General features: G+C 57.6%; 1 protein-coding gene across 1 annotated transcript in view; it reads right to left on the minus strand.

The window, feature by feature from the left end:
* The window catches only part of TPO (thyroid peroxidase), a 44,751-nt gene extending 28,877 nt beyond the window's left edge, over window positions 1–15,874 (minus strand). The window contains exons 1-4 of the mRNA XM_030311739.1: window positions 15,728–15,874; window positions 10,479–10,563; window positions 3,607–3,776; window positions 1,452–1,584 (exon numbers count right to left, since the gene is read on the minus strand). Coding sequence (XP_030167599.1) covers window positions 1,452–1,584; window positions 3,607–3,776; window positions 10,479–10,563; window positions 15,728–15,857 — 518 coding nt within the window. The 5' untranslated portion in view covers window positions 15,858–15,874. The remainder of the gene's footprint in view (window positions 1–1,451; window positions 1,585–3,606; window positions 3,777–10,478; window positions 10,564–15,727) is intronic.
* Window positions 15,875–24,565: the final 8,691 nt, after the last annotated feature.

The following is a 24,565-nucleotide window of genomic DNA, read 5'->3' on the forward strand; positions in this document are numbered from 1 at the left end:
TCCTGCTGATGACAAAGCTGCCTTCAAAACTGAGATAAAAGATGTGGAAACTCAGCGAAATAACCAGAACTACCCAAAAGGAAAATACGCTTTCCCAGTTAAGAAAATACGGATCAGAAAGAAATAGCTGCTAAGCCTTTACTCCCCGGGTGTGAACACACCAGTGTGCATCACGCCCGGGGGGGCCGCACAAGCCTTGTGGAGCTGATGGGACCCGGGGCCCGTGTGAGCACACGCGTGTTGGTCTCTGCGGCACAGACGTGCACCCCGGAGCAGCCATGAGCGGTGTCTGCCGTGTGCACTGAGGACTCACCGGCCCGGGCGTCACCGAGGCTCCCACCCTCCGCAGCCTGCACCCCAGCCAAAGCCAGAGCCAGCAGGAGCCGGGGCGTCACGGAGGAAAGAGGTGCGGCCAGGAGAGGCGCCAGACAAGACCCCCCGGATGGAGCTGGCAAGGGCTCCCAGGGGGGCCCTGCCCCCACAGAAGGAGCCTCAGAGACGGAGGCGAGAGGCCCAGGCGCTCCTGGGGGGGGACCGGGGGGGGGGCCCAGGGACGCCCTCAGTGGCGTGCAGAGTGGGGGAGGGACGCCGAGCATCTGGTCGTCCTTGATGGCTTGGGTCACGGGCATCACCCTCTGCCTCCGACAGCAGCCCCGTGTGCACGGCCCCCGCCTGACCAGCCACGTGGGTGTCCCCGTTTCCTTTCCTTCGTGTATTAAAAATGGGAGCTGTTCCTGTTTACGCCGGACCCACTGGGGCCCATGGCCTTATTTGTCAGCTGCGAGGACCAGGCTGTCACATCCCCCAGCATGTGTCACGGTGCCTGGCTCTTTGGGCGCTCAAAGTGTTCTGAATAAACAAGGAATGAACGAACGAGCGAACGAACGAACGAACGCATGGCTGACGGCCGTTTTCTCCCAGCCCCCACCCTGGGGCCAGGCCGCAGCGGTGCTGCCCTCCGGTGCCTGGCGGCTGCTCTCTTCCTCGCCCGTGACCCAGCCCTGCGTCTGGGCCTGACGGAACCGCCCTCGGCCCTCGTGCTTCCAGGTTCTGGTCTCAGCTGAACCCGTGGCTCCTGGGCCTCCCCAGCCCCATCACACTCTCCCCTGCTCTCTCCCCTCCACGCCACTGTCCCCCGTGCTTGTGTGCCACTCTCTCCCCCACCCTCCTGTGGGCCCTGCTGTCCAGGGGCTGGGCGTCCCCTCACCAGTCCTGCAGGCAGGTGTCCAGGGGACACCCGTGGACAGGATGGGGGCCGGGTTCAGGGGCCACTGGTAGATGGGACGGGGGTGGCGTCCAGGGGACACCCATGGACGGATGGGCAGGTGAGGTGGTCGAGGGTAGAGAGATCCGGCGCTCAGAGGCGGAGACGACCCCGGGTGGTCTGCCACCTCCCTCAGGAGGGCCGCTCATCGTGTCGGAATCCAGCTGAGAAAACCGGAAGGAAATACCTGTTGGTGCAGGCGCCCGTGATGAGCCTGTACTTGTTTGCCAGGCAGGTGTCTGGACACGTGGGGGGCAGCATGTGAGGCAGGCATCCGGACAGGTTCGCGATGGTGCTCAGCACGTCTTCTGGTAGGACATCTGAGGAGAAACAGCAACGCGTTTGTAACGGCAAGCCTACCGATGCGGCGGGCACTGTCCCACACTCTCAGGGTGTCTGTGACCCCTGTGTTCGGGCTCACACGAAGCCACGCTGTTCGCTGGGGCAAGGGCTTCCTTCTCCGTGAATCCAGTCGCTCTCTCAACAATCCCCTTGAGCCTCTCACCGCCAGCAGGTGGCCTATTGAAACCTGTTTTTGCTTTGTGATCGTTCAGGAAAGCAAGTCAGAGCTCTAAGCCCCCAGACACAAGCCACCTAGTGGGGTCACCTCCCCGACGTGCCTGTCACACCCTCGCGGTGATGGAAGATAGCCAAGCGCAGTCCTTGTCCCTCCTCCAAGCCTGCCCTGGTCAGGTGTGCCCGCAGCATCCGTGTGTCCATCCACAGAACCTTCTTTTCTCTGCGCACTGATTTCTGGATCCCTTCTCCCGAATCTCTCTAGATTAGGGCCCAGAAACCTGTCTCTTATTTACTCACTTTCTCCCCAATTCTGTTGCTGCTTATTGAACAAATCAAAGCCAGGACTGCTTTGTTGTCTGCTCGCAGAAGGGATCACTGGCCACTTCTCCGAGATGGTTTGTACAAATCTTCAAGATAACGCCTTGACAAGCCGACTAACCAGACACCCGTGACGCTGAGGTATTCGGCAGAGAAACACGAGGAGGAATGCACCCTGTGAACTGGGGAGAAATGACACCGGCTTCCTGACCATCAACGTGCGCTGAGCAGTCCCTGCGGCTCAGTGACCCTCCGACCACGCTTTCTGCTCAGCCGACGGGAACGTGTGGGGCTCACGACGTGAGCGCAGAGCCTTCAGAACAGGAAGCGCCCTGCCGTGGGGAGCGTGACCAAGCCCGCCGCACAGAACCACGATCGTAGCTGCACTGACGGACGGAACCAGCGTGCCCGAAGAGCGGGAAGCAGGGCGCCTGCAAGTAGCTGTGGACGCTGCGCGCTGATGAGGTCCCAGGGGCCGCGTGGCCTCAGTTACTTTTCCCACATTCTACACTGTCTACACCTGTCCACGCTGTTGACAATGGCAACCATAGGAAACTCCCTAAATTAATGGTTTCTTCAGTTCTGTATGTTGGCCTGGGCCAAACCCCTCTGCCCCGTCTCCTGATACCCCTGCACCCCGCGGCTGAGCAAGGCTCTGGGGACGGGATGGGGCCTACAGCCCTCAGAGCCCTCACTCAGCCCCACGATTTGACACAAAACCACGTCAGAAGAATCTTTGGCTGCCATGAAGTCAGTCGAACCTGGTAAGTGTACTGTCTGAGAATTCTGGTGAGTCCCGACTCAGCCAAGCCTGTCTTGTTGGAGAGACTAAGTAACCACTTCAGGTTAAGTGTCTACGGCCAGTTCGGATTAAGGGACCCAGTAGCTCACGGCACCACACTGGAAAAGTCTGGGTAAGTTTGTTTCTTAAAAATCCTGCCTTCTAGTTGCCCACCCCAGGGCTCACAAATGTGCCCATGGTCACGACGGCCATCAGCGCAGGGCCCTGCACCCACAGGGTGCTTTCACCCGATGCGGCTTGAGCCCAAGTCCATTTTGTTCTGCCAACAGCCGGGCAAGCCGGCAGCCGGTGTGGTGCCCAGTTCAGGGTCGAGCACCCTGGTTCTCCAAGGCTCTGAGCCAGTAACAGGCAATGACTCACCATCCTTGCTGGCCCCTGAGCTCCTGGGAGCTCCCCGAGTTCTGACCAGGTCTGTGGACCTCCCCACACTCCTTCCACCACGATGCGGGACGCCCAGGAGGCTGAGCTCCTTGGCAGGTTCAGTTCGGACGGCAGAGCAACAGTGACCTCCCAGGCCAGTGCAGACACAACGTGATGTCTGCCTGAGCCTGTTTGTTTAAGAGCCAAGTGTCGGTCCTGGGAGTGAGCGGGGACCCCATGTGTGTGCAGCGGAGTGAGAAGTGCCCTCGAAGTCCCCGCCCAGCCCTGGGGTCTGCTCCTCGGGGGCCGCGGCTCCGGTGGGGGGGCACCTCGGGGAGCTCACCGGTGGGAGGCTGAGATCGCCTGAGCTTCCCGTAGACTCTTGTCTTCACGGCCTGCACGGAAGCTTCCATGATCTCGGCCGCTCGGGAGACGGCGCGGCTGGTTGGCTCGGGGAGCTTGGAAAAAGACAGCAGCTGTGACGGAGAAGGGCTCTCTCGTTCGCTGAGGTCTCTGCGCACAAAAGCAGACTCGGGGTTGGTTACTCTTTCGTGGCCGTGTTCATCGGCCGTCACTGATGGCTTCGGCGGACGCTGTGGAGCACCGCACGGCCAGCACTGTGCCGGCTGCAGGTCAGGCTGATACACGCGCTGCTCGCCGGGACTCAGGGCTTAGCCAGGGGACAGGGCCTGTGCGACACTGTGTGAGATACACCTTCTCCCCCAGACCCTGAGATGCCTTTGCCGTGTTCCAGCCGGTGAGCGAGCCGCCCTGAGTGCCTGCAGCCCTGCGAGGTCCCGGGGCCAAGAATCAGCCGCCACAGGGCACGATGCGGCCACACGCCCTTTGTTCTCGAACCGAAATCACCCTAACGCGAAGTGCCATCGGTGTCGCCGGCAGCTGGCCTTCCTGGCCTCTCACATCCCGGGAGCCCCGGCCACAGGGGGTCAGTGCGGCCCCTCTGCCCACGGCATCTGGGGGCCAGGGCCCCAGGAGCAGGGGGGCCGGGCTGGCCTCTGTGCCGAAGCTGCCCTCGCCTGGTGGCTCCTGCAGGGTGGCGTCATGCGGCCCCAGGTGGAAGCAGGGGCTGGCAGGAAGGCCGACGCTGAGGCCGTGGCGAAAAACAGCCAAATTCTCGCTCAGTCGTCCCCCTTGCGGCCATCCAGCGGGCCACCTCTGTGTTGCATTTGTTAATAATAAGCACAAACGGGCAGGGCTTCCTGGGTGAAAACAGCGTGGCAGGCGCTGTGCTAAGTACTACTTTCTTCTCAGTAATTCCTCACAAAGGCTCAGGGGATAAATTCTGCAATTATGCCCACGAGACCAGAGCAGCTGGCCTCAGGCCGACAGCCAGCGAGAGAACGACCCGGTATTGGGACACAGAAGTCACACACGTCTGCAACGTGTACGTTAGAGATACCCGAACGCACGTATAAAGGTATCTGACATGTAACTTTAATGTAAAAAAGCTGTGCTTAGACCTGCCAGTGTGTTTTTTAACCACATGATGGCATCATGCACTTGAGGGGATCCAGCTTTTCATAGAAGCTGAGACACTGGCCTGCATACTGCACAGACCCCCAGACAGGGGACCCTGGCCCCAGACACGGAATCCCAGCCCCAGACAGGGGACCCTGGCCCCAGATACAAGACTCCCGGCCACAGACAGGGGACCCTGGCCCCAGACACAGGACCCCCGGCCCCAGACAGGGGACTCTAACCCCAGGCACAAGACTCCCAGCCCCAGACAGGGGACCCTGGAACCAGACACGGGAACCCCAGCCCCAGACAGGGGACCCTGACCCCAGAAACAAGACTTCCAGCCCCAGACAGGGGACCCCGGCTCCAGACAGGGGACCCTGGACCCAGACACAGGAACCTGGCCTCAGACAGGGGACCCTGGCCCCAGACACAAGACTCCCAGCCCCAGACAGGGGACCCTGGCCCCAGACACGGGAACCCCAGCCCCAGACAGGGGACCCTGACCCCAGAAACAAGACTCCCAGCCCCAGACAGGGGACCCTGGCTCCAGACAGGGGACCCTGGACCCAGACACAGGAACCTGGCCTCAGACAGGGGACTTTGGCCCCAGATAGGACCCCAGTTGTGGACACCGGACCAAGCTGCAAACATGGGACTCTGGCCCCAGAGAAGGGACCCTGGCCCCAGCCACGAGCCCCCAGCCACAATGGTATCAGTGCCAGGCTTTCTGGGTCCCCCTGAGACTCTGTGTGGACAGGAGAAGGGCCCTCCAAAGATATCCACACCCCAGTCCTCACAGCCTGTGAACACGCCTGGCCGCATAGCAAAGGGGATTGGGTTGCAGGTAGAATCTGCCTTGCTGGTCAGCTGATGCTAAGATGACGTTGTTTCCCTGGATTGTCCCATGGGCCATGTGCCCCCCAGGTCCTTGTGAGGGGAGGACGAAGTCAGAGTGAGGACGACCGAGGAGAAGTGCTCAGGGACCCAACGTCACCGCCCGAAGAGAGAGGAAGGCCCACCAGGGGACATGAGCGGGGAACGAGCCGGGACGGTGAGGACAGAGGTTTCCTGGAACAGAAGGACTTCGTCCCGCAGGCTCCTGGGCTCTGGTGCAGCGAGGGCCGTGCCAGGCTTGTAAGCACAGGACCGTCTGCCAACTCACGAGTGCTGTACTGAGCCCTGGGGTTTGGGGCAGTGTCTGCATGGGCCTCGGGGCGAGCACCCCACTGCTCCCAGATGCCCGGGGAGGACAGTGGCCCGTGCGGTGCGGTGGCCTCGCAGCCTCGGCCGGGAACCCCACTCCACACGGGCTCCCTGCCCCCCCAGGAGCCCTGCCTGTTACGTCCACGGGATCGAAGCTTTCCCTGCTTGTGCGGGGAAGCGGTGTTTCTCCCAGGGCTTAGCCGCTCTGCGGGCGACCTTGGAGAACTGTCTGGAACAAAGGCAGAGGGGCCTCTTAGCTGCCTTTCTGAGCAAACAGGTGAGCAGAACCTTCCAGGGGCAAACCCCCGGCAGCTGGGCCAGGCCACAGCCCGGAGCACGGGCTTCCAAGGTCACAGACACCACCAGCATGGCCCGCGGTGGGGAGGCGGCCTCCAGCGCGGGCGGGCCTGGAGAGGCCACCTGAGGAAAGGGCTGTGCCCACTGTCTGCTCGTGGAAGGGGCCCACGCAGGCAGCTGCACCCCACGGGAGCTTGCACCGGTCACACCACCTCCCATCCCATGGGAGGGGTCCCCCGAACGATTGAGGCACCTCCGTTGAGACCACCCCATCTGCTGGGACCCAACAGCGCCCCCCCAGCCTGGGACCCAACAGCATCCAGCCCCCCACCAGCCTGGGTCCGTCCCCGCTTGGGGCACCTGCCCGCTCACGGGGACAGTGCACTTTAACACGCTGCTCTGTGCTTGCGGCTGACCCCCTGGCCGCGCTGTTCCAGCCCCAATCCCCATGTAAGTCTTCTCGTGTGGAATCCCGGGACCAGACTGCGTCCACACAGCACACACACGCCCTCACCCCTGACAAAGGTGTGGCTCCTTTCCGGGCTGGCCTGGGGGAGCACGCGCAGATTCCCAGGAGTGGGCTTTCACTGAGAGAGTACGGACGCATGCCACACATATGCACACACGCACACGCGTGCGACGGGAGCCCAGAGCCCAGCACAGTACACACACACATGCACACACGCACACGTGTGTGACGGGATCCCAGTGCTCACCAACAGAGCTGAGATAAAGTCCTTGGAACCCTTCTGGTGAGGTTGACAAGACACGTCCTCACGTCCAGACCCGGCTGGCCCGGCTTGGAGTGAGGACCGGACACCAGCCCCTGCCCCCTGGGCCCCAGCCTCGTGCAGCCAGGCTCCCGTGCCCCACACAGACCTGCCCTGGCTGGCGGCAGGCCCTGATTTTGAGCTCAGATCTGGGGAGCTCTCACGGGCTCAGCATCAGCCGTGCATCGGATCCCGGTTCCCGGTGTCGCCCTGGTTCCCCCAGAGCGTCGGAAGCTCCCTCAGCCTCCCCCACGGAGCCGGAAAGGCCACAGCGTCCGCAGCGGATGGGCTCCAGGGACACCGCAGACCAGGCCGTGCCGCCCGGGGCGCACCTTCTCCAGGCAAACTGAGTGTCGGAAGTGGCCCAAAGGCCGTACTGGGAGGATTTAGCGCCTGGGGACGTGAGCCCCAGCATCGTGCCATTTACACTAATTCGAGCGTTGGGGTCCTCGGGTCCACGTTCCTGGACCCAGCGCCTCCCGGCACCACGGGTCCCCTGCTGCTGAAGCGTCACGGACAGGAGGACCTGCTCCCCATCGCGAGCACGCGGGCCCTGGGAGCGCATCCTGGGAGCGCCAGGGAACGGTCATCAGCCCTTAAAGGCAAGTCATTGGGCGCTGGGGGCATTCGGGACCCTCCCTGGGAGGCTCAGGGGGCGGGGGTGCGGGGGCGGCCGAGGTTCTCCCTGACATGCGCCTCTGGGCTCACCTGTCTGCTCACCATCCCATCGCTCACCTGGGCCATTTCCCAGCAGCACCTTGGCCCCAGCCATCTGGGCTCACAGCCAGAGCATGGGGTGATCGCAGCCTAAGCACGGGGATCACAGCCAGAGTACGGGGGTCACAGCCAGAGCATGGGGGGATCACAGCCCGAGCACAGGGATCACAGCCAGAACAAGGGGGGGTTCACAGACAGAACACAGGGGGATCACAGCCCAAGCACGGGGGATCACAGCCCGAGCACAGGGATCACAGCCAGAGCACGGGGGTCACAGCCAGAGCACGGGGGGATCACAGCCCGAGCACGGGGGTCACAGCCAGAGCACGGGGGTCACAGCCAGAGCATGGGGGGGTTCACAGCCAGAACACAGGGGTCACAGCCAGAGCACAGGGGTCACAGACAGAGCATGGGGGGGGTCACAGCCCGAGCAGGGGGATCACAGCCAGAACACGGGGGTCACAGCCAGAGCACAGGGGTCATAGCTAGAGCATGAAGGGTCACAGCCCTGAGTATGTGGGGTCACAGCCAGAACACATGGGGTCACGGCCAGAGCACGTGGGGTCATAGCCAAAGTACGGGAGGTCATAGCCTTCAGTACACAGGTGACAGTCCCCAGCTGGTGGGCTCCAGCCCCAAGATCCGCACCCACGTGTCAACCAGCCCTGGAGGCAGGGTCACAGCCTTGAGTCCATGGGGTCAAAACCCCGAGCACGTGGGGCCACAGCCCAGAACACATGTGGTAGCAGACCTGAGATGGTGGGGTCCTAGCCCCGGGCAAGGGGGCCCCTTGGTCAGTTCATGGGACCTTCCTTCCTTCCTTGACTCTCTTTACTGTCCTTCCCGCTCTGGGTCTTTCTCCTCTGCCTTCTCTGCTCTCCGTCTGTCTGTCTGTCTGCCTCCCTGAGTGTCCCTCTCTCTCTGCTCCGGGATGAGCAGCGCCAAGGCCGCGCCCTGGTCCACAAGACGACCCCCTGGCGGCCGGGGTGACCCTCGCACCCCAGGCACCGGGCTTGTGCACTTTGTGGAAGGGGGACATCAAAGGCATGCGATCCCTCCAGTGACCACCGTGGACCACACAGCTGGATTCTTCTTGCTTTAGACGAATTCACAGAAGAGGCAGAGCTCACAAGGCACGCGAACCACGGGCTCAGCCTGAGTACCTTAGAAGCTCTTCAAGGATCAGGATAAAATACGCTGAGAAACTACCTTATTTAGGCAACTCAGGTTTTATGTGTTATCGTTTCATAAATAATAAATAATTAAGCGACCTCGCAATTATTGGGGATTTTTGTTGAAACTTAATTAGTTATTGAAATGCAATAATTCATTCTATGCTTAGCAAGCAAATAGCAAATTAATGGCTCCTTAGTTCATTAACCCTAATTGAGAAACAATACACGTCAGGGGAAAATGTCGGCATTTCTGGCCTGAAGAGGCTTGTGAATGGAGGGCAGGAGTGTCGGGGCCACAGTGGAGCCGCGAGGCTGCTGGGGGCAGGTCTGTGCACCCCAGCCCAAAGGGCATGAGTTCAGGGGCACCAACCACCCAGCACCACCCCGTCCAGAATGAGGCTTGTCTCTCCGCCCGCACCCAGCGCCCGCCCCGTCCCAGGTCGCCGTGCACCTGCCCCCGTCTCGGTTCCTCCAAAGCTGATTCTTTATCGCTAATCGACCACGATACTTTTTTGATGATCGGTGGTGCGCCCGTCCCTGAATTAAGTGTGTGTCTCCCCAGAAGGAGTGTGGACATGAGATGATATTCATCTTCCTAACCCTAGTGGCACGGGGCTGGCCTTGCTAAGTAGGGAGAGCATAGCCCCTCAGGACACACTGCTTGAGTAGGCAAATAAAGCATTATTTGAGAGTTCTCAAAAAGCAGATCTTTCCAATAAAATATCCCAAGGGGGTCGTCACGGCCTCTTTAGGCTGCAGACACTGGCTTCAGCGGGATCTGTTGCCTCCGCCAGTTTCCAAGCAGGGTCTGGCTGGGCCACTGACGGCCATTCCCATAGCCGCGGTCGCGGTTTCAGACACGCCGCCAGAGTAGGAGTGCAGGGGAAGTGGGCTTTCTCTTTCTTCCCCCTTTGACTCAAGGTTTTAGAAAAGAGGTAAAAATTAGTTTACTATCAATACGGACAGCAGGGGACTTTTCTGGCTGGAAAAGCAGATATTTGGAAATGTATCAACTGTGCCTCGTGACATTCTGTATTTTGACAGTTTGTATAATTATTAGTCAACCTCAAAACCTGCTTTTTAGTTGTTTTGTGTTTTATGAACATCTAATGTTTGAGACCACGGTATCTTTGATGTTGATGTCAATTATATATTTAAAATCGAGGTGTTTCTTAACTACTTAAACCAGAGTGATGGGTGGACTTAACCCAGCACCGAATGCGCGTCTTTGCCAGCCCCGCCCAGGCCCCGGTCTCCCAGCTCCCCCGCCTCCTGCTCCCCAAAGGCTGAGTCTCACCCCCCAGGGAGAAGCCCCCGGCCCCCAGGACTGCAAGGACCACAGCGCTGAGTCCCGGGGACGTCACTGTGCTTCTCCACGTGCTGGAGGAAGAATCTGACGCTGAATATGGGTCTTTCCAGCTCTTGCCCGAGAAACCAGGAAAGTGGATTTGCACAGGCAACGTCTCCTGAGGTGTGGAGACGCTGGGCGGGTGGTGAAAATTAACCCGGCAGACCCGTGCCCTCTCCTGGCGACCTGGCGGCTCCCCTCCCGCCCCCTCCAGAAAGCCCACCTTTTCATGGTGTGGTAGATGGCCTCGTCCACCATGCGCCTGCTCTCTTCCACAGCGCGGGTCACAGCAGAGTCTCGGCCCTTCCCTGTGGACGACACGCCCCACGGTGAAGCACATTCGAGGTCAGCCACCCTCTGCCACCTTCAGTTTCTCCACCAAGTCCACGGGAGGCGGCGACAAGCTCGCGGCTCCTGGGCCCGAATGCGGGGTCCTGGCTAGGTCACCCCGTGGGGCCCCGTTCGCACATCGCAAATCGGGCACCAGCTCCCCCTGCAGAGCTGCCGTGGAGCAGAGCGGGCCCATACCCCCTCACCTCCTCCAAGGTCGGTCTGGCCGCCCTTCTTCTCTCTTGTCCAGACACCACTGCTGATTCCGAAAACTCTGAGTACTTTGTTACCTAATCGGTGATGTGGTGAGTTCCCAATATCTTCCTATTTTAAGTTGTGCGTTTCACAAAAGATAAAATACTTAAATATACCAGCTGTTTCCGATGACAAGACTTCCACTTTATTTTATTTTATTTTATGTTCGAAATGTTTAACAAGTCCTATGGTCTAAATGCTCATGTCCCCTCAAAATTCGTACACTGAAGGCTAACCCGCAGCGTGACCGTGTGAGGACAGAGGGGCTTTGGGAAGTGATTAGGTCACGAGGTGGAGCCCCTGAGTTGGGACTGGGGCCCTTGTAAGGGACCAACAGGGCCCGTCCCCACGAGGACACAGCCAGGTGCTGAGCCAACCGTCTCACCAGACACCAAGTCGCTTGTTCATCTGGGACTTGGGCCTCCGGAGCCGCCGGAAGTAAACGGCTCTTGTTTGTAAGGCACCCAGCTGGCGCCATTTTGTCACAGCATCCCCAGCGGAGTGAGGGAGTCATTTACGACTCCAATCTGGTTAAAACGTGAGGTTCCACATGATCACGTAGCAGGCTCCTTCCAGTGACGCACACGAGGAGCTTCTGTTACTAACGTATCTTCACACAATCAACACTTCATCAAAGGAAATGCACTTATTTGTAAGAATAAATGGAATATCAGAATGTTTTCAAACATTACACACCTTATAGGAATAAAACTATTTTTATTTCTTTAACGTTTATTTATTTTGAGAGAGCGCGAATGAGCAGGGGAGGGGCAGAGGGAGAGGGAGAGAATACCGAGCGGAGTCTGCTCTCAACACAGAGCCTGATGAGGGGCTTGATCTCACGACCCTGGGATCATGACCTGAGCCAAAATCGAGAGTTGGACACTTAACCCACCGAGCCACCAGGCGCCCCAGGAATAAAACTACTTTTCGAAAGGTAACTGTCTGTATTTGGAATGACGTAGCCCAGCATATCCCAGGAAACAAAGTGGTGAGTATGCCAGGCAGGTGGCCTCTGTCCTAAAATGTAACTAATGATTCCCTTACAGGAACAAATAAATGTGTCCATAGTCAGGAGTATCTGTGGGTCTGGAGACGGCAAGTTCCTGAAGGCGGAGACCCCAGCAGATTCCCACCACCCGCCGGGGTGTCCGACAGGGTTTCGAGCGTGGAGACCCCAGCACGGGCGCCTTCCACACAGCCTCTCCACTGCTCCTCCGCTCCGGCCGTGTCTATTCTGAATATGTCATAAGAAGGCGAAACTCCATGTAGATCATCCCTGGGGTTCTGGGAGAAGTGATTAGCCCACATGCTGGGTGGCCCTCCCTCCGCAAGGGTCTGGGGGAGCGCACTGTGGGGCAGGTGCGGCTGTGACCCCCAGGCCGGGGAGCTCAGGCATTCTCCCTGGGGCCGCAAACAAGGGCTCAGCCAGCATCACAGACCTGGAGACTTTGAACCTGCCTTCTGCTTTTCAGATCCGAAAGCTGAATTCTAGAGAGTTCCATGGGGCGTCTGATCTGGAGACGCCAGCCTTCTAAGGACAGTCACAGCTCCCAGGGGGTGTACCTCCCCCCGGAAAGTTCTCTTCGGGACACAATCATCTCACGCAGGGGAGCTGGAGCGTGGGGAGTCCTTCAGGAAGAAGGTCCAGCCATTTCCGAAGAGTGCTCATTTAAAGAAAAAGGTCAGACAAGAATGTCGAGTCTTCCTTCTCTGAAGCCATAAACCGTGAGGGCCCCCGCGTGTCACTGTCGACTGACTCTGAGGACTTGGTTCTGTTCTCATCTCTGAGTTTGTGTCCTCACGTTACTGAGCCCTGGTGCTGAAACCCAATCAGCAGGAATAAAGTTTGCGCACTTTTCCTTTTTAAGCATGCGTGCCGGTTCCCGGATCTCCCAACCTGCAGGCAGCTCTCTGCCTCCCTATGCACCCTGATCTCGTCCGCTGTCGCTGTCGTGACTTGTCCGAACACGGGCCGTAAAGATGAGGTGCGTAAGTCTCGACTTTGCAGGAATGATGGAAACGCACCCCCTCTGCATGCCGATGGGTATGGTGACTTCCGCCAGGAACCCCAGGCAGGGTGTGCTGAAGGGACTCACCCTGTTCCTTAGACCCACAGGGCCGTGCATGTATTTTTGACAAAAACGAAATCCCCCTGCATCAGTAGAAATTGCCAGTGTGCCACTTTGTTCCTCCCTGGGCTGAGCCCTCCTGGGACCCTACTCTGGGTCCAGACTCAAGGGTGCCCACGGCCTCACTTCTGTCTCTCAAACTGTACAGGTCACAGGCTGACCCGCAGTGTGTCTGTCCAGATCTACGTGTGCCCTGAGTGTTTATCAGCCAGACTCCCGTCCAGTGGAGGGGGTGGGGGGGGGCTTCCACAGAAAGACCTGGGGAGACAGTGAGCCTGGATACAGCTGCACCTCGGGTCTCTGGAGCCCTCCTGGGCCATGGCTGGGTCGTGACTGGACACAGGCCTTTGGGGCCCTCCTGGGCTGTGACTGGGCTGCAACTGGACACTGGACACAGGCCTCTGGGTTGTGACTGGATACTAGTCACGGGCCTCTGGGTCTTGACTGGACACTGGACACAGGCCTCTGGGGCCCTCCTGGACCGCGACTGGGTCTTGACTGGACACAGGCCTCTGGGTTGTGACTGGACACTGGACATAGACCTCTGGGGCCCTCCTGGACCGCAACTGGGTCTTGACTGGACACAGGCCTCTGGGGCCCTCCTGGCCATGACCGGGTCTTGACTGGACACAGGCCTCTGGGGCCCTCCTGGGCCGCGACCGGGTCTTGACTGGACACAGGCCTCTGGGTTGTGACTGGACACTGGACATAGACCTCTGGGGCCCTCCTGGACCGCAACTGGGTCTTGACTGGACACAGGCCTCTGGGGCCCTCCTGGGCCACGACCGGGTCTTGACTGGACACAGGCCTCTGGGGCCCTCCTGGGCCGCGACTGGGTCTTGACTGGACACAGGCCTCTGGGTTGTGACTGGACACTGGACATAGACCTCTGGGGCCCTCCTGGACCGCGACTGGGTCTTGACTGGACACAGGCCTCTGGGGCCCTCCTGGACCGCGACTGGGTCTTGACACAGGCCTCTGGGGCCCTCCTGGGCCACGACCGGGTCTTGACTGGACACAGGCCTCTGGGGCCCTCCTGGGCCGCGACTGGGTCTTGACTGGACACAGGCCCCTGGGGCCTTCCTGGGTGGTGACCAGACATGCACACGCCAAGGAGAGGTGCCCAGCACAGAGCCCCCAGGCAGCTCTACATCCAGGCAGCCAGCTCAGCGAAGCCCCGAGTCCTGCGGTAGGAGCTCAGGTTCACACAAAAGTAGAGTTGTATCGTCATTTACATCGGCTCCGGTGAAATGTGACCGATAAAAATATTTCAAAGAAAGAGCGAATAATGACCTTGTTTCAAAGCTGTCAGGTTTTGTCAGCTGGAGAAAATAATCTCTCATATTAAAGAATGTAAAGTTGGTGCATTACGAGAGAAATATTTTGTAAGCAAGTAATTTGTAAATAATTAATAAGCCAGCTTCAAAACATTCCGACTGACCATAAATTAACCTCCAAAGTACAGCGTTCTGACCAGACGCTGCATTGTGCATTATCTATATATTTATTCAAGCTTTAAGCACAAAGAAAATCAAACTCTCAGGATGGGGAAGTGATAATAAAATTGCTGTTGCGAAGCTGCAGAAACCACATGTCCTGATATTAATCACGTGGTTTCTAGAACTAAAAATGGGGTGCACGTACGTATTTACATTCTGTTGAACGTCCCTCATGCGTAACAATTTTGTCTGCTTAGCCACGTGACTTCTAACTCTTGTTACCGTGGTTTTACGGAACGAGGGCCTTGATAGACACAAAATAAAAGGACAGATTAGTTAATCCACGAGACATTTGCTGGGCATTGTCACAGGCGGGCACTGGGCTGCGTCGTGACTCACTGAGGCCGCGGTGGGACTACTTTCCTCTTGAGGTGCTTGAACATGTGAGTCCGTTTTATTTTTCCTGGTCCCGTCCAGACCCCGTGCATTCAGTGCCCCAGCGCAGCACCGTGGGCCGTAACTGTGATGGATCTTTTCCCCGCTTCCTGCCTCCTGGGGTGGGGGCATGTTTGTAGGGGGCAAAGGAGTCTGTGGAGGGTTTTGGTGCAACCTGCAGTATGGTCACGGAGCCCCCTGATCCTGGAAAGTGGGAAAATGGGAGCTCCCGGCAGGACGTGGAGTGTGGACCGGCAGCAGGAGGGCCCTCCACCCTGGGGCGGGGCGGGGGGGGGCCCTGGGTCAGCAGTGAGTCCAGCCAGGCTGGGGGAGGCCAGGGCCTGCTGGGGGAGGTCTGAGTCCTGAGGTCGGCGGCCAGGGAGCACCCACCAGGTGCCCCCCAACATTGTGTTGGGGAAAATTCCCTTCAAGGAGTTCAGTGCCTTCTTTTCTCTTTTCCTCTTTTTCAGCCAAACAAAAGCAGAATTTAAGCTGTGATCGTTTTAACCACCCCATCCCTTTCTCAACCGGGTTTGACACTGTAACATCCCGATCCAGAAAACACATCATAAGAATTACTTAATGAAAGTGATTTCATAGCAAAGAAACAAGCAATTTCTCCCAAAGAAAACTTTTTTCGCATATATGAGCAGATAAAATGGAGATTCTCATCGTGAATCAGAGGACACGAGTTACTCCTCGGACATAATTGTATTTTAACCCTTCTACCGTCCAGAATCACTGTCCACTTCTGGGGAAAGCCCACGAACGGAGCAGCCCGGGGGGCCCGGCTGAGTGCCAAGTCCCCCGTGACGTTTCCTGTCCCGGTGACTGTGGACGGTAACTTCAGGTCAAGAGACCGTATTTCATCTGTCACTCACCCCAGAGGAGGTCCTGGCCGGTCCGGATGAAGGGGAAGAGGCGGTGTGAGCAGGCCACCAGCAGCGCCACGCCCAGGACCGCGAGCACCCTCATTCTAACGGCAGAATCGATGGAGAGCACGCACGCCATCGGGGCAACGCCCACGAGAGCTGCTCTTTGGGCAACTTGTTACCGGAGCCTCTGGCGTCTGACGGCTCACTGACTAGTCTCCACGCCGGCGACAGAGCCCCACAAGCTTGGGTCTGAAGCCCTGACTCTGACTTGCCTCCCAGACTAACGCTCTGGCTCCCCGGGGCCGCGGCTGCCGCCCTATAAACCCTCTCGCGCTCCAGTGCCCACTCGAGTGTCGGGAGCCGCAGCGGCCCCTGTGCCCTCGGGTTTGCGCCAGGCTCCTGCGCCGTCAGAAACAAGCGTTCGTTCCCTCCTTCAGGCCCCCGTGCGGCTGAGCCCCTGGCCCCGAGCCAGGAAGAAAGGCAAAGAGCGTGCGAGTGTGGAGAAAGAAGAAGCCGGCTACAATCAGCCCCTCATGACGCTGGCATCCCCCTCTCTCCTCTCTCTCCTTGACCTTCAGAGGCCGCCTGCCTTCGTGTGGTCGGGTGGGCTGCTAAGGCCTGGCAGGTGCGGGCCATTACCTCCATCTGGAAGGTGAACGGGCGCCTCTCCCAGGGTGGGGTGAACAAGGAGTCCCCGTGCAGGAGGTGGGGCCCCCCACCCCATCCAAGGAGGGATCTGTGCAGGAGGCGGGGCCCCCCCACCCCGTCCGCGGCGGATCTGCCCGAACAGGCACGTGACCTGTGTGCACGCCGCACCCTTTGGAAGGTGAGGGAGGAAGGGTTTCGGCGTTTGGCCTCCTCCTAGGCTGCCAATCTCGGCACGAACGTGCTCAGCCCAGCATGTGTCCACAGGAGTTCTCTCCCACTAAAGACAACACCACCGTCATGACCTTTGTTCTGGGTGTTTTAATGGAGATGTACACTCTGTTTCCCATGGAAGTCTCTCGGGTTCCTACTGTGTGAACACCATCTTCTTTCTCCTTTTCTCCTTTCTTCTCTCTTTAGGACCTACTCAAGCAGGCCCGTGGCTTCTCCAGGAGGGCCAAGACCGAAGTCTGAAGCCATTAGGCAAGGTGACCTGGAGGTCAGTGTGTCAGGAGGTTGCAGCAGGAGAATGTCAAGATCAACAAGACAGAGACCCTGACGGTCTGGGATGATCAGAGTCCTGGTAGAGGAAGGATAAGGGGGCCCTCTTCAGAAGGAGAGTCCTGGGCTCCCTGGGCAGAGCAGGGAGGCCAGCCAGGCTCAGCCTGCTGGCCTGATTCCCGGACATCTTGTCACTGACCCTGGGAGGAGGGAATCAGGCATGAGCCACAGAGGACTGGTTCAGGTTTGGACACGGAATTTGGGGTGTGGGATGCACACACAGGCGGCGAGCTAGTAGGGTTTGCAAATGCGCCTCTGGGGCCCGGGCTGGAGTCTGTGCTGAGGGACACATCTGGGAGTGGTTGCCATAGATTTGGCAGCTGGATAACTGGGATAAGTGATAACTGGGGTCGTCTGCAAGAGGACAGGGGAAGGTTCTGGGCACCAGCACCTCTAGTGCTATAGTGGGGGCTGCCGTGTCCCCAGCGACGTCACGTCCAAATCCTGGAACCTGGGAGTCTTCAGACGTGACTGAACGCACGACCTGGAGATGGCAAGGAGCAATCCCAGGATCCTCATGGGACGCAGGCAGGAAAGTCTGGGGCACAGAGGTTTTGATGGCAGCAGAGGCTGAAGTGATGTGACCACGAGCCAAGGAATGCAGGTGCCCAGAAGCTGGAAAGAGCAAGGGACAGACTCTCCCCTGGAGTCCCGGAAGGACCCAGTGGTGAGGCAGCCTGATTTTATTCCCTACGGGCTCCTTTTGGACTTAGGACCCCAGAGGTTAGAGAACAGATTCGTGCTGTTGGAAGCCACCAAGTGTGTGGTAGTTTGTTGTAACCAAGGAGACCAGCACCGGGCGCAGGAGAGGCTCCGACAGACAGTGGTGCCTGGGGCTCAAGGGGAATGTGAGAGTGGACAGAGGCAGAGAAACCAGGCCTGGAGACGTTACCGGGGAACTCATCACACTTGAGTTACCATGTTGCTCGAGGAGCGAATTCTCAGATGACGTAAAAATCCAGGGGGACTTAAATCAGGTCGAGAAAGTTGGCTCTCTGGACATAGGAAGGAGAAAGTCTTCTCCACCCTTGGGGTCTGCCAGCGGGACGGAGGCTTAAACTGGCATGAGACAGACGAACAGGAGGGGTACCAAAATCCGACCCCGTGTGCACAGAGGCCCAGTAGTGAACTTAAGACCCAGAACGTGACCGAGGCAGGCAGTGTTTATGACAGTAAATCTTCGAGGGGCTGACAGACAGGGAGCACTCAGCCTTGGGAGCTCCAGTTCGTGCGGGGCCCTGAACGGGTTTGGGGAAGGGGGGTCGGGGTGGTCCTGAACGGGTCCCTGAAGGGGTTCGCACGGGGGCGTATGAGTAGGCAGGGCCAGTCATTCATGGGCCTTCTCGGGCCGGAACGTGCCCTTCTGGCGACCAGGGGGCTCCCCTCACCTGGGACACGTATTTCCTGCTTCCAGGGGGCAGAGGGGTTCCGAGTGCCCGGTCTTCACTAGCTTCTAGGTAGAACAGCAATATGCCCGAGTGGGGGGTTTGGGCCGGCCTGCCCTTGGCCCCCATGGCCCGTACAGGAATGACAAAGATTGCCTCCTATCCAGCCTGTGGGTTTGTACTTGACTTGACAGAAAGTGAAAAATTCAGCCAGAATGAAAACCCACCAGATTTTCCCCTTGTGAAGGACCAGTTCTTGTGGTCAGTGTATTTAGTTCAAAGTGATGACACTGAGCGGGCCCAAAAATAACGGCGTTGGAAGAGGACGCTACCTGCCTTATTTCCTTCCACCCACTCTTACCTGATTGAGGCCCCGTCCACAGGTGCTGGGGACGTGAGCGCGAGCCCCTGGGCCTTGTTCTCAGGGGCAGGAAGTACTTAGTGATAAAATCCGGGAGGAGCAGACGGTGCTCATGCCTGGTAACCGTGGGGGTGGGCTCTGGCCTAGGGTCACGCCCTCAGGGGACACGAGGCCCTGGATTCAGCGACTGGCCTACTCTGCAAATGCCCCCCTCCTATCAAAAAGAAATCTAAGTATCTTTCTCTGAAGCTACAAGGACATAGTGAAGGAAGCCGCTGGAAGTGGAGATAAGACATGCACGTAAATCGTTACAATGCAAACCAGAAGTGACGAATGCCAGTGAGGCGGGTATAGCCCTGAGCTCTGGAGCCCACATGCCTTCGTACTACGGGTGACTCTGACCTCTGGTGCAAAAGCCATGGGACGCAGGGACACATGGGGCAGGAGACTGCACCCTCTGGGCGTGGGTCCTGTCATTGTCATCATGGGCACCATCGCCTGTGTGGGAGTAGGACCGAGGTCTGCCGGGCTCAGGGGGAAGAGGGTCTGCAAAGCCATCCCTGCCCTCGGGGTCTGTGCTGGACTACTGCCAGGAAGGATGCCCGGTGGGCACAGTTAGTGCTGGAGCCGGGGCTCTGGGGGCAGTGACATGGTGCTGCGGATCCTCAGGTCACAGCCGGAGGGAGACGGCAGGACAAAGGTCACTCGGATTGAGGCCCTGTGGCTGGAAGAATCACCCTGGACCCTGGGGGTGGCAGGAGGCGACACTGGCTGGGGCTGGGGTGTGACACAGCAGGTGAGAAAGGAAAGTTCGGAGGTCTGCACCGCCCGCTTGGTTCGCTGGCTCTACAGTTTGGCTTCTGCCACGCCCAGGAGGCCAGGTCCCCTTGCCACCTCTCGACAGTGGCTCCTTGTGGCCTGGACCCACCCCTTGCTCTCCCAGGGTGCACTTTCAGTGGTCTTCGCATGCAGAGAGGACACAACCTGACTAAGAAGTCAGAGAGGAACTCTGGTCCCGGACCCACCTCTTTCCAGCTGCGGTCCCCCAAGGTCAGCGCTGAAACCCTGAGATTATGCATTTCTAAATGTAGCCACTGTCTTGTGCCACACACACCACACACCTGCACGCACACACGCACCTGGGTGCACACACACACCTGCACGCTCACACATCCACACATTTGCACACACGCATGCTCGCACACAAACCCACAAGCACACACCTGTACACACACAGGCACGCACATGCACACCTGCACGCATAGAGGCATGCAGCTAATAGCACACACACACCTGCTTGCTCACACACATGCACACACACAGGCGTGCAGCCAGTAGCACACACACATGCATGTTCACAGACAGCTGTATGTGCACACACACGCACAGGCGTGCAGTCAGTACGTTGTGTCTGGGACAACACACGTGTGATAGCAGGGAGAGCGGTGCAGACGCCCTTCCTCAGCGTCTCCTTGCCCCTGCCGAGCTCCCTGCATCTTGTGTGACATCCCTGACCTTCCTGATCCGGGCGTGGCCTGTCACAGCCCGTGTCTGCTCCTGTCCCACTGAAGCTGCCCTCGTTGTGCCCAACAGGAAGACGGTCACCGCGATGCGTGAGCACTTCTGAGGTCTGTAACACAGGACATCCTGAGCCTTGCAGAAGACAAGATTGTGGGTTTTGTCATCAACGAACTCGTCGTGTCCTAAGAAAACTCACGTACGCGTTACTGACTCGTGCTGGGGCGATTATTTGTACTTTGGGTGTCAACAAACTATCCAACAGAGTGGGCTTTGATTGACACTTTAGTGAACGTGCGACCACTAATTTTCAAAGAATCAGGCCACTGAAGACCATCCTCGCACCAGCCCTGCAACCCTTCTGTCTGCCCGTACTCAGCTCTGCTGGCAGTGAGACGCTCCCCTCCTCCGGGCCCAGGGGAGCCCCCAGGCACCGGCCCTGAGGCCACCTTCACCTTGACTCTGGGTTCAAAGCCACCCGCCCCCTTTATTGCTGCGAACCGAGTGCCATTCTTGCCTCTTACCTTTAGTTGTGTTGTGTCGTTTGTTCTTTCATTTATAAACTTGTAAGTTAGTCTTTTTTAAAAGAAAGACTGTCCCCGATGGGCACTCGGTGACAGCATCACTGCAGCCTGGTGTGGGGCTGGGTCCTGAGGCCCAGCAAGGACGCTGGGGGAGACGAGGAAGCAGAGCGGCTCCGTGGCTCGGTCAGTAGGATGCGGCTTCCACAGGCCTGTCAGTGGCCCCAGGGGGGCTGGTGACATGGGCACGGGGCCTCCGACCGTCTTCCAACTTTGATGTAAACCTGCAATCATTTTAGAATAAGCTCATTTATAAAAAGAAAAGAAAATTCTGCATTCAGACTCAGTTAATTTTCCTTATAAAATTTGAGTAATTATTCAAGTTTGTTAAAACCTGAGTTTAGGTCAGCGGGTCACCTGACAATTCGTGCAAGTCTGACAAAACCAGGTGGGGACAGGAGGCTTTCGGCGCGAGACGCTCAGCAGGCACAGTGCCAACGCTCCCCGACCCCTGGCGTGGCCGCGTCCAGCTGCTGGCTCTGAGCCGGGGCCCGGCCTGGTCCCACTTTCCCGTGGGGGCGTCACGGGGCAGCAGCAGCAGCAGCAGCAGCAGCATCTAGGACTTTGGGGCCGGACTGTCGGCGTCTGCGGGCCCAGAGCTGGCTGCGGCCCTGGAAGTGAGGATGCGCACAGGAGGCACAGAGGCTCAGTAAGTAATTTGTTGCTTTAGTGAACAGCTCAGGTGCTATGTGCAGGGCGTTTGCGAAGGGCCTGAGATGCTCTGCGGCAGGAACCGGTGCCTGGGTGGCTGCAGCGTCTGGCACGAGGCCTCATCTGGCGTCAGGCTACCGTGGAGTTTGCGCAGATGCCCCACGGAGGGTGAAGAAGGGTCCGCGGTCCGCTGAACCTTCTAGTAGTTTCCAGTTAATGGTCATTCCCCATCAGCTCTCCTGGGGGTATTCACAGCTTCGTCACGTTCAGCAAAAACATCAGAACTTCGCAGACCGGGGCCTGGACTCTCCCCACGTACTAGCACCTGCTTTAAGCTGGGTCCTCACAGTCCTGTCCTGGGGGCTGGTGTCAGACAAACAATCTTCCCAGAGAGGAGAGACACGGGAAGGTTGCAGAATTATTCCTACTTTTCAGTGAATTTACATTGCTACCGGGATAAGAGAACAACTAGTGGATGTTAAGGGGGCACCATGGTTTTCTGGTTAAAGGTTCTTAGGAACTCAGTTTCATATCGTGCATCACACACTGAAAAAGCAATAAGGAAAACACTTTGGCATTTGTTAAAGTAAAGCAACACAGAGAGGCCTCCCTGTGAGGCTGGAAAGGCCCCAGATCATTTTTAGTGGTCTTTGGAAGCCCCAGGGCAAGAGTGTTGTCAGTGTTCACGTAGAATATTCTAGGACCCTGAGCAATGAGACGTGGCACCCCCACATTCCCACTGAGTTCAGAGCCCATTTTGGGGACTGTGAGGGCCTTTGGAATCTGGAAATGCACTTTGTTGACATGAAGTCTTTCTAAGGTACTTTGAAAGTAATGGTGCAAATATGATTTGCCAATGTTGACCTGAGTAGAAATCAGGCCCCAGAATGATCCAGCAGAAACAGGCATCCCAAAGTCTCTGAAGGTTGTGCGAACGTGTTGCCACATTAATAACTGCAACGTGCAGCTTCCTGACCTACGCCTGTCTTCAGTGACAATGTGTGTGGCACAGCGGATTTGTCCCTGTCACACGTAGTGCATTTATGGAACGGCGGGTGGGGACAATCAAATGCATCCAGCGTCCTTCCAGGTCCCCACCTTCACGAAGATCTCAGAATGATTCTGTCCTGAGAAGAGGTCCCGTCCCCTCGACCATGGGCAAGAGGCAGCTCACCAGGTGCCGGGACCCTGGGATCTTGGACGGTCACACCTACCCCTCCCCAGTGTAACAGAAGGCAACTCGGCTTCCTATTCCTGAAAGAAAATGGACGCCTGCCCTTGCCGGAGGTCATTAGGAGGGTGACACACAAAATGACTCGCGGCCTGTTTTGAGCGTTTTTGCTACCCTGTCAAGAGGGGATGGACGGACCACGTCCTTGTGCTGGTAACACTGTAGAGCACGGGGCGGGCAGGGCTGTGTGGGGAGAGCACGTCGGAGTTTCTGTCACCGTCATTCTTGCAGAGGGATGGGCCCACAGGAAAGGTGATGAATTCAAGCCAGGTCCTGTCTAAGGACAGGAGGGACATGGTTGGGAGACTATCAGGTGTGGCCTATTCTCTTGTTGGGCTGAGTTCCTCATGTGAAAAAGAACACTTTCCCTGGAGATAGAGAAGAAAGACGCTGGAATTTTAAAGAAATGTTGCATTGGTGAACACAACGGCTCAGCCAGGTTCAGAGTTAGCAGCTTATATAAAAGGCTCTGGCATCCATACGCAGTAAGATGCACACCTTCCCTCTCCAAGTGTATTTCTCTAATCCGAGCACTGAAGGTCAATAAATGCACTTGAAAGATTTCCAGACGAGGATGTAAATATCAGCAACTAGTGATCTTCAAGCACACGGCTTTTTCTCAGGAAAAGTGATGAGGTGTTTGTTCGTACTGACCTAGAGGGACAGCTCACATGAGGGCAAAACAGTCAATTCAATCAACTTAGGGAAACAACAAAACAGAACAAAAACTGTATATTCAATGTCGTTTTGACCAAATTCCAGTGTGAGAGAATATACAGCCTCTCCAGCTAGTTTTGGTCTGTGTGCATGTGTGTGTATGATGATAGTAAAAAAAAGCCTGCAAAGGTCACAAAAACAGAGGCCTAATTTAGAATACAGTACAGTTGAATTTTTTATATTGACTCCGTCAAATAAATGATGCATTTATTCTTGGATTAACCATTAACCATTGCAAACATCTTTAGGACGAAGTTCTACGCTGGACAGGTGTGAACAGAAGTAAGGTGTTCTCCCTGCATTCACCAGAGGTTTGATCTGGTTAGGGAGACACATGAGAGTATCATTTCTGTGGAGTGGGATACATTCTCTATTAGAATCCTGGACGTGAATCTCAGGAACACAGAAGAGGGTGTCCGACTGCAGCTGTGACAAGGAAAATCTGCTGCAGTAGACAATGCGCGGGCAGGAAGCCATCTGGGGGAGAGAGACTTCTGGCTAAAGGGAACAGCAGGAGGGCTCTGAGAGAAGTTGGTTTTGTCTCTGGTTCTGTCCCTAGTGCCCAGAAAAGCCTGGCATACGTTACCATCGATAAGTGTAAATGAATGGGGGGGGGAGGGAGGGATGCGCGATGGGAGGGAGGGTAGAGGCAGGGATGCACGGATGGAGGGAGGACGGACGGGCGGATGGATGAGTGGAATTAATGAATGTGTGGATGAACGACGGAATGGGAGAGTGACATGTGAAGAACTGATTGGATCTCCTGAGCGGCCAGGAGACTAGTCGTGTAAAACCAATCCTGGAAGGGAAATCAGGACCAGATTGCGAAGGACCTTACATTTTCTCATGACGGATTCAGTGAAAGGACTGAGTACGAGCAGGCCTGAAGCGGGGGAGGCAGGAAAGTCTGGTTTGGTTTGCTGGGGGCGGCAGTAATAAGTCACCGCGGATGGTGGCCTGAACAACAGGACGCATTCCTCTCCGCCCTGGGGCTGCAGGTCTGCGATCTGGGTGCGGGCAGGAAGCCCCTGACGCGTCTCCTTGGGCCGTCTGCGCGTGGTGGTCCCTCCCTGGGTGTCCGTCCGCGACAGCAAGTCCCATAAGGACACCAGCCCCACTGGGAATGTGGCCCATTCTGAAGACCTCACTTTCACTAACTCCCCCCATAAGGACCTTGTCTCTAGTGCATCTGCA

Source organism: Lynx canadensis, chromosome A3 (genome assembly GCF_007474595.2).
Source record: "Lynx canadensis isolate LIC74 chromosome A3, mLynCan4.pri.v2, whole genome shotgun sequence".
Classification (NCBI taxonomy): Eukaryota; Metazoa; Chordata; class Mammalia; order Carnivora; family Felidae; genus Lynx; species Lynx canadensis.